We start from the raw sequence: 10,102 nt of genomic DNA, 5'->3' as shown, positions 1-10,102 counted from the left end.
GTTATTGCAAGTAAGGGTTACGCCACCAAATATTAAATGTTATTCACTTTAATTTATGTTAATAATATCTGTTCCAATACTTTTGCTCACTTGAAATGTGGGTGGGTTCAAAGAAAAGGGGCTCAGTCCTGAGTTGTTTAACACACCTGGATGCCAATACCATGAAATAAAAGCTGGAATTCTGAACTTTTGTCTCATATTCATCTTTTGATCTGAAACCCAAACGTCTTCAGTATACAACAAAAACAAAGGAATTGCCCTTGCCGTTCCAATACTTTTGGAGGGGACAAGGTGGTCATTTTTTAAAAAAAGCTTTTTTTTTTTTTTTTTTTTTTTTTTTTTTTTTTTACAAAACATGGCTAATCTGTTTCCTGTCATTAAGAAGCAAAAGAAGAAAAAAAGAAAATGGCCAAAACCACAAAACTACTCAAGTTGATAGGCAGAATATCCACAAATGTAGTCATAAAAAAAACCTAACTTCGGTGGTAAACTACAACAACTCAATCCATTTAAGGTCTGTGTCCTGATCACGAGATAAATATGTTGCCTTAAACCTGCTGTTTTGCCCCCTTTGTCAGACTCATAGTCCAGATCTTTTCCATGTTCTTTGTTTCCAGTCTGCGGTGGTACCAGCACCCCACGGAAGATGAGTTGAGGAGCTTAGCTGGGAAACAAAAAGCCCAGAAGAGGAAAAAGAGGTATGTTGAGAGAGGAGAAAGNNTGAAATGAATGGGTATTATTTGAGGTGTGTGGGGGGGATGTGGTTGCATAGCACCGGTAGGAAGAAGTCCCCCTTTCATCAGAGAGGAAAGCAGAGATGAGACGTTTGACAGAGGATGGAGACCACAGGCGCGTCAGCAAAGAGATGGCGCCCGGTGTTGGTGTCACTCATTTACAGCATGTTTGAAGTCAGGAGACGAGAGTGTAGTTTTTGTTGTTTTGCTGCTCTTCAGCACTTCATCTGGGCTCAGAGATACTTGGCTCAGAGGTGGTCCTGTTTAGTGGATGTGAGGAAAGACAGGCCATTACTTTTGAGGCGTTTTAAGCAGTTGCAGTTTAGAATAATTGTGTTCCCCACAAACTCAAATCAAGTTTCCATTCTTGAAAAAGCTCTCGCTAGAAGATCTCTTTGCAGTCAGAAGTTGAAGCACATGTCAGATATGTGAATTAAACCCAATTTCCTTTGTGCTCAACTGAAGACTAATCCTTACAGTTCCACAGCTCCTACATTAAGGCTGTTTTTGTAGCACAGTCTTTTCTCTGTCCCTGCATGAGGCAGGTCAGTGCTCTCTGGCACCACATGTTCTGTAATCCTTGGAAGAAAAAGATGGGCCACTGTCCTTTTTTGCCAGCTTGTGCCATGCTGCTCCATTCTCATCCGATCTGACTCCCTTAGCGAGCGGTGCCTGAGCTGCTGTGCTCCTCTTTCTGCCTGTCAGGTGCCTTAGACATGAAATCTGTCCAGGACATGTTTGGTCCAAAAAGTCTTTGGGGGCTATTGTCCACTGAGTCCTGCACACACACAAGAGTGAACAAACAAAGCCCAGAGCAGAAAAGGTCCACCTTACACTTCTTCAGACCTGGAGGAGTGGGAGGGTACAGCACTCTGTTCGCCTGCTGTTAGCGATTTAACTCTGTCCACATAAGTCCACAAGTATTAGTTGCAACAATGATAGAAAGAGCAATGCCAGTGACTGAATATAAAACGTGGAGAGTCACAATTTCAACTTTTTTAAAAAAACGCCTTTTAGCTACATAGGTGTATTTCTTTATTGCTAAATCTAAGAATGTTTCATTATTTATCATTTTGTACGTAGGTCACAATGAAATCTAAAATGGTGTTTTTGTTTCTTGTCCCCTTTAATATAGGAAGCACAATGGCTACATTGAAAAAAGCCTCTCACTGTTCCCAAGGACATAGACCTGCAGCTGGAGATGAAATGTATCACAGAAGTCAACACATTAGGTAGAACTCTAACAGAACTCATGATTTAAAAAAAAAAAGTCCCATCTCCCTAAACTTTTACCCACTGTTCTGTATATATTTTATGAATTTCATTTTTCCCATGTGCCTCGCAGCATTGCACTACTTCCCAGAGTTCCAGTGGCTGGTAGATTTCACAGTGGCAGCAACTGTGGTGTATCTGATAACAGAACTCTACTACAGTGTGGCTCAGCCCTCGGGAGAGATGAACATCAGTGTGGTCTGGTGCCTGCTTGTACTCGCCTTTGTCATGTATCCTTACATCAGCTCCACTTTACATCTTGGTTAGATGTTTTCTTTCATTTTGTCCTCATCAGAATGTCAGATCCACCAAGCAGCAATGTGTATAAAAAAAGGTATATAAGGAACATTTGCTGTACACGGATGAGCTGGTGAAAAACTTGATTTTATGAAATCTTTGAAATTGAAATTATTTTCACTCTACCTCCTTCCCACACTTCATGTATACATCTTCATCTCTTAGTCTATAGGAGAAACCACACCATTGCAGCTTGATTGTATTGCTGCTGCAGTTGGAGGCAAGCGGCAATAAAATGAAAGCTAAAGCTCCAACTAGAGTGACTGCCACTGCCTCTGAGCTCCACAGCTACATGTTATTTTGCTCCACTGAATGACCCATCCATCCATCCATCCATCCATTCATTCATTCATTCATTCATTCATTCATTCATTCATTCATTCATTTTCATTCGCTTATCCATTACTGGGTCGCGGGGGCAGCAGTCTCCATGACCGCCACCCAGATCGCACTGCACCGTACCAACCCCCCTGAACCTTCCTGCGAGTGGTGAGTCCACTGGAAGGTACCAACCGCTTTAACCGGGATTCAATCCCACCCAGGAGGTGAACCCTTGGGCTCCACACCAATGACAGAGACATTGCCTCTGGGCCAAAGCACCACCCACTGAATGACTGTTAAATAATATGCATTATCCTTGGCACCAATTGCAGGGATCAATCTTTCCAGTTCTCTTGCTCAGGCCCAGCTCACTGTGGTCAGATGGTGTGTCATTTCCTGCCTACGTTATAGTTTGGGGCCCCAATTTTTACAGCCCAACAGACTGATATGCTCGAGGGCAGAAGAGGACAGACTTAGGAACAGATGATATGGAACCATAAAGATGAGGGAATACAGTATATTGGCTCAATATATGTGTTAATGGGCCACTTGATTTCAGTTTTCCCCATTTCTGCTCTGATAACATGTTTAAGACTCTTGCCCTGGAGACCAGCCCCGCTGTTCACACATAAAACCAGTATGCGATGCTCGAACATTTGCATCAAATGATACCTCATGTTTTCACAGTTTTACGTTTGGCCTCTGTTTACAGGCCAGGTCGGCAGATGGTGTTAATACAGCCATCTTCACTGCACTGAACAAGGGTTTGAGAAGACCAGCGAGATAAAGTGCCATCCTAAAAATGAATTAAAAGGGCGTAGAAAAAAAAATTGCAGGCTGGCTCCTGAAATATACTGCAGGAACTGCGAGTTTCCTCCTCCGTGGTGAGGAGAGCTCTCTAAAGAAAATGTTCTGCTCTGATCTTTCGGATCAGTGACAACAAGGGCCGAGTAAAGCACAGCCCTGGATGACATGCACACAGTGATGCTAAAGTCCTGGTTTATGAGAAAATTAAAAACCGAAGCAAGGTTTGAATCTTCAGTATTTTTTGTCCAGGTTGTTCACAGGCATGTATTTCATTTTTTCCTTGAGTCTGTAAAAGCCAACCAGCCAAGGCATTTTGTTTCCTTTGCTTGAAATGCCATTGTACTTGTGGAGATGTTTTCCCTTGACTCCGTCCTCACAGCAAGACGCTTTTCTCTTTAACGACCCACTACTTTAAGCTGGAGGAAGGAGGCGAGCGCTCGCTCTGCATTACATTTGCTTTTTTCTTTTTTGTGAAAGCCTTGGCCATCCTCATCATCACTGAGAACTACCTTGAGTTTGGTCTGGAGACTGGTGAGTGCTTCTCTATACTCTTCTTACAAATCATCATGTTGGGTAAAATTTTCTATTGTTTTTAGCCTCCACTGAGTGAATCACTGTTTAAACTTTCATCATTCCTAGGTTTTGCAAACTTCTCAGACAGCGCTCTACAGTTTCTGGAAACACAGGGTTTGGAGTCCCAGTGAGTAGATTATCAGTATTCTTACAGTTTCTTTTTTGTATTCTCTGGCTTCATACTTCACGAAACTACAGTAGTATAACTCTGTTTTCTCCTTTGCAGGGGTCCAATCTCTAAACTCACATTCAAGCTGATTCTAGCATTGCTCTGTTCTCTAATGGGAGCCTTTCTAACCTTCCCTGGTCTAAGATTGGCCCAGATGCACCTGGATGCACTTAATCTGACCACAGCCAAATTTACTCAGTGAGTCCACGAGAGTAATTAGTTATTTTTTTGCCATTCCATGATAAAACAGTCAATGAAATGTTTTCCATGGTCTTTCCGGTCCCAGCTTATTTGATATGATATACTCAAGTTCTCCTCAAAACCTATATAAATACCTGCCTGTTCTATTTTTGTCCTCTGAATCCAAATACGGTTCCACATCGTACTTGTCTCCTACTATTCAGACAGCTTTAGATGCAAGAGAGCACCCTGGAAGTCAGATGAAGGCTTCATCTTTTGGGATAGATTTCTGTTTTTCAGAACTCTCTGGGTGGCAAGTCTTCAATCCTAATAGGGAGCAGGGAGCACATCACATCCTGATAATCAATTTTGACATAGGCAAAGTCTCTCTCCTCTTCTCTTCTGGCCTCCTCTTTTTCCCATCACTCCCCATCAGAGTTGTCAGGATTCTCACTTGCAGGAATTTTTACCCAGTCATATGAAATTTGCGCTGCTGTCATGTTCTGACTCCTCAGGGACAGTCTTCCTGACTACGTGGAACTAAAATTAACCAGTTTGCAATGCTATATTTGTTTATCAATAATTGCATTAAGAAAATTGTGTTCTTGTTTCCTAATCACCTGAAGGTTGTCCCTCAATCCCTTCTTTTTTACAGAGCTCTGCTTCATATTAACTTCCTCTCCCCTCTAATTATGGTCCTGCTGTGGGTCAAGCCCATCACCAAGGACTATATAATGAACCCCACTCTGGGAAAGGAGAGTGTGCCTTTGTGAGTATAAAATTGTACAGTAATAATGATAATTATTACCTAGATGTTTGTTTAACACAACCAGAACAATGTGTTATGTCTAAATTGGTTCAAATTATAGGAGAAAATAAAATACTAATCGTATTATTTGACAAATTTAGGACATTTTCCAACATTTGGGAACCTTGTGCAGTCTCTTCCTATCGAACTTAACATTTCACATTATTATATATCTAAAGAGGGGATTCACACCATTTCCTGTGCTATTTGTGTCTATTCCACTCCGAGTTCAGCCGATGTGATCCTTACTTCACTCCTTATTCACTTTTATTGATCAACTCTTTCATCAACACATTCTCAACCTTTGCTACCAACCTTCACCAAACACTCATAACACTTAAAGACTTATACACTAAGTCCTACAAAACACCTGTTCTTATTAAAAGGAGAAATAATTAAAAATCAGTACATTTTTCCCAGTGTCGAATGAATAAATAAATAAAATCTAAGTGTAATTAATTGGTCTTGCTTCCACAACCTTGCCCCCTGCCTGGCAACCGCTCTGCTGCCCCAAGAGGGGCCTGCCACCCCACCTTGGGAACCATTGTATTAATCCAGGACAAAACTGGATCTATAGATTGTGAAGAACAATCTTCATACTCTAATCTTTGTGTCTCTGCTTGTCATAATAAAAGAAATTGCTGCATCAGCCCAGAGCCCTCAGCCCACGTGCAGCCCTCCCAGCTTTTCTCATCTCATCTTCAGTCACATCTGGTTGACTGTAGCTCAGTAGGTACAGTAATGCAGTTGTACTACAACTGGAGGCTTATGGGTTCAATTCCAGACTTAGTAATTTATATGTCTTCCCCTTGGCAGCAAAGCTGTCTGTAGGCAGATGGCAAACTAGAGCTGCTTTTGGGACAAGTGAAAAAGCACAGCTTCATCCATCTCCCTGCTACACAAAATCTCTCTGCAGAGAAACCAGCGGTCCCGTTTCCAGCTGAAAAGTGTGTGGAAGCACTGGAAATGCTGAAGGCGGAGTTCGGTGTGCGATTCCGTGAACTACATGTTTATGCAAAAGAAATCCGTCTTTTCCAGAACCCCTTTGTTGCCGACATTGAGGAAGCCCAGCCTTCTTATCAGTTTGAGTTGGCCGAGTTACAGAACTGTGATGTTCTGAAAGACGCGTTCAAGTCCAACAGTCTCATTGACTTCTATGCCGCCCTCCCAAACGACACGTACCCTAACATCAGAAAACACGCAATGAAGATGTCCACACTTTTTGACAGCACGTATATCTGCGAGCAAACATTTTCAGGCATGAAACTGCTGAAAAATTCAATGAGATCAAGATTGACAGATGAACATCTGCATCAGTGTTTGAGACTGGCAGTGACTAGAATGGAACCTGACATTCAACTTCTCATCAGCCAGATGCAGGCCCACAGTTCACACTGATGAACATACAAAGGTAAGCTCACTTTTCTGACTTGAATGAGTCATTCTGAGTATAAACAAATATAATCATAATAAAATCTACTGGGATAAAATCCATCTCCACAACCATACTGGCAGTGGTACTGGTTGTGCTGTGCAGATGCTGTATCACTTAGTTCAGTTTCTCAGCCTGCTTGCTTTGTGGTTTTCACAGGGAAGTTGATGAGAGAGAGAGAGAGCTGCAAACAGCGACGTCTACAAGCCTGCTGGAACCTACAAAAGGATTATAAGGAAGGAACACAAGAACTTTGAGAGATTTATTTCATAAATATTATTATTTATTTCCTGGCTTTTTTCTGTGAAGAACCCAGAGAGGGTTATTTGATTATTATTTATTTCATTAATAGTGTTATTATTTATTTCCTGACTTTTGTTCTGTGAAGAATCCAGAAACGGTTATTTGATTGTGCTTTCTGGAAAACAATAAATGTTTACGTTTAGGCACTCCTGCAATCGTCACATTTTTTCTGTTACAAACTGACCCCGGCCCCCCATCAGAGAAGGGAAAAGTTATGTGGCCCTCACAGAAAAAAGTTTGGGGACCCCTGCTGTTGACTATTTTGAATGACATGCTTGATTGTTCGATGATAACGCTTCAGAAGCTTGGCAATTTTAAGAGTGCTGCATCCCTCTGCAAGATATCTCACTATTTTTGACTTTTCTGAGCCTGTCAAGTCCCTCTTCTGACCCATTTTGCCAAAGGAAAGGAAGTTGCCTAATAATTATGCACACCTGATATAGGGTGTTGATGTCATTAGACCACACCCCTTCTCATTACAGATCATCACCTGATATGCTTAATTGGTATTGGGCTTTCGAGCCTATACAGCTTGGAGTAAGACAACGTGCATAAAGAGGATGATGTGGTCAAAATACTCATTTGCCTAATAATTCTGCACTCCCTGTATAGGAAGTTACAGCCCTCAGTTTGTAAAATAAGTTGTGACGTTCCTGTTAAAAAAATAACATGAATAATAAACAACGAAGTCTGATGTCACATCTCACATTATAACTCTTTTCATCCTTTACTCTTATTTCTGTCTCATTGTCTCCACCCACCATCCAAGTGATGGAGCACAGATGTGATGTGACGAGTTAGTGGTCCAGTACAGCCCTCATCCCTTTATAGTCCTCTTCTTTTTTTTTTTTTCTTTTGTTCTTGTCGTTGTATTAACACCAGGATGAGTGAGCAGACATATGACACGCTGCGTTTATGGGCCATCATTCTCATGTGTGTTCTGCGGCTCGCTTTGATGAGACATCATTTGCAAGCCTACCTCAACTTGGCCCAGAAGGGCGTAGACCAGATGAAGAAGGAGGCAGGACGGATAAGTACTGTCGACCTGCAGAAGATGGTAAGGAAAATCAATTAAAGGCTCTTGGTATGGACACGGAATATGCTTGATATATTCACAATTACTATTGTATTAAAAGAAGATGAGTCTAAGTAACTGGGGTCGGCCGTCGAGAATGGAGGACAGTGAAAGAAAGTGTGCAGGCAGGTGATGTCAGACAGAAGAATAGCAGCAGGGTTAAAAGGTAAGGTTTGCAAGACAGTAGCGAGACCTGCTATGATGTATGGTTCAGAGACAGTGGCTCTGTCTGACAAAAAAGGCTGAGCTGGAGGTGGTAAAGATGAAGATGCTGAGATCTTCAAAAGCAGTGACCAGGAGGAACAGGATTACAAATGAACAGGTCAGAGGAACAACTAAGGTGGAGCAGTAGGAGTAGTTGTGTTGGACCAGGGATATTGGAGATGGAACTTCCAGGCAAGATAGGAATAGGAAGGCTCCAGATAATACTTGTGGATGTTAGGGGTTGAGGCAGGAAGTGGAGATTTGTGAACAACAGTATGGTTTCATGCCTAGGAAGAGTACCACAGATGCAATATTTGCCTTGAGGATGCTGATGGAGAAGTACAGAGAAGGTCAGAAGGAGCTACATTGTGTATTTGTAGATTTAGAAAAGGCATATGACAAAGTGCCAAGGGAGGAATTGTGGTTTTGTATGAGGAAGTCAGGAGTGGCAGAGAAGTATGTTAGTTTGGTGCAGGACATGTATGAGAATAGTACAACAGTAGTGAGGTGTGCTGTTGGGAGGACAGAAGACTTCAAGGTGGAGGTGGGACTACATCAAGGATCGGCCCTGAGCCCCTTCTTGTTTGCTGTGGTGATGGACAGATTGACAGATGAGGTCAGACAGGAGTCCCCATGGACTATGATGTTTGCAGATGACATTGTGATCTGTAGTGAGAGTAGGCAGCAGCTAGAAGAGAACCTAGAGAGGTGGAGGTTTGCACTAGAAAGAAGAGGAATGAAGGTCAGTCGCAGCAAGACAGAGTACATGTGTGTAAACGAAAGGCAGAACAGTGAAATAGTGAGGCTACAAGGAGCAGAGGTGGTGAAGGTGCAGGAGTTTAGGTACTTAGGATCAACTGTTCAGAGCAGCGGAGACTGTGGAAGAGAGGTGAAGAATAGAGTACAGGCAGGATGGAACAGCTGGAGAAAAGTGTCAGGAGTGATCGGTGGCAGAAGAGTGTCAGCTAAGGTGAAGGGAAAGGTTTACAGGACAGTGGTGAGACCAGCCATGATGTATGGTTTAGAGACAGTAGCAATAGGCAGAAGACAGGAGGAGGAGCTGGAGGTGGCAGAGTTAAAGATGCTAAGATTCTCTTTAGGAGTGACAAGAATGGACAGGGTCAGGAATGAGGTCATTAGAGGGACAACACAGACAGGAAGGTTTGGAGAAAAAGCTAGAGAAGCCAGATTGAGATGGTTTGGACATGTGCAGAGGAGGGACAGTGGATACATTGGTAGAAGAATGTTAGAGATGGAGCTACCAGGTAGGAGAAAGAGAGGAAGGCCAAAGAGGAGATATATGGATGCAGTGAGGGAGGACATGCAGGTAGTTGGAGTCAGAGTAGAAGATACAGAGAACAGGGAGAGATGGAAATCAATGATTTGCTGTGGCAACCCCTGAAAAAGGGACAAAGCCGAAAGAAAAAGAAGAACTAGTGTGTTCAGCTGTTTTTGTGTTCGACTGAATCTTTTCATTTCCACCTTTAGTTTTAAAGCAACACTAATCAGTGCAAATAACTCATGAACAAATACTACTTTGAGACTGACCAAAGCTCTTCAGGCAGCTGTGTTATGACTACAGATTAAATGCTTCTTGTAGAACTTCAGACAGTCTCGGGTGTCATCGACCAGGTTATTTATCCATTGAATTTAACCTACATTTTCAAACGGAACAATATGTTTTTAGAGAAAACTGAAGAATAATAGCCTTAAAAATACTCACTTTTTATATTTAAAATATAAGCAACCTCTGTGTCATAACGAACAAAGTGATGCCGTTGTTATTTTATTTCTTTTTTTTTATGCTAGTCTGACTGTTTTTCTGCAGCCTACATGCTGTGCACATTTTTTGTCTAACATAATGTGGAACTAGTCAAAGTGAAGGCTGTTAGTTTTTAGTAATTTTAATTTAAAAGATTTACCATCG

At 42.0% G+C, this 10,102-nt stretch overlaps 1 protein-coding gene across 1 annotated transcript in view; it reads left to right on the top strand.

The window, feature by feature from the left end:
* LOC103397122 (transmembrane protein 161B-like) overlaps window positions 1-10,102 on the top strand; it is a 31,950-nt gene that overhangs the window by 16,672 nt on the left and 5,176 nt on the right. The window contains 9 exon segments of the mRNA XM_008335357.3: window positions 618-698; window positions 1,870-1,889; window positions 1,892-1,966; window positions 2,080-2,236; window positions 3,811-3,962; window positions 4,071-4,131; window positions 4,231-4,371; window positions 5,009-5,122; window positions 7,779-7,953. Of these exon segments, the coding sequence (XP_008333579.1) occupies window positions 618-698; window positions 1,870-1,889; window positions 1,892-1,966; window positions 2,080-2,236; window positions 3,811-3,962; window positions 4,071-4,131; window positions 4,231-4,371; window positions 5,009-5,122; window positions 7,779-7,953 (976 nt within the window).

The sequence above is a fragment of the Cynoglossus semilaevis genome, chromosome W (genome assembly GCF_000523025.1).
Source record: "Cynoglossus semilaevis isolate Cse_v1.0 chromosome W, Cse_v1.0, whole genome shotgun sequence".
In the NCBI taxonomy this organism is placed as follows: domain Eukaryota; kingdom Metazoa; phylum Chordata; class Actinopteri; order Pleuronectiformes; family Cynoglossidae; genus Cynoglossus; species Cynoglossus semilaevis.
The sequence above is the reverse complement of the archived record's forward strand: the minus strand, read 5'-3'. Positions and strand labels throughout refer to the sequence as shown.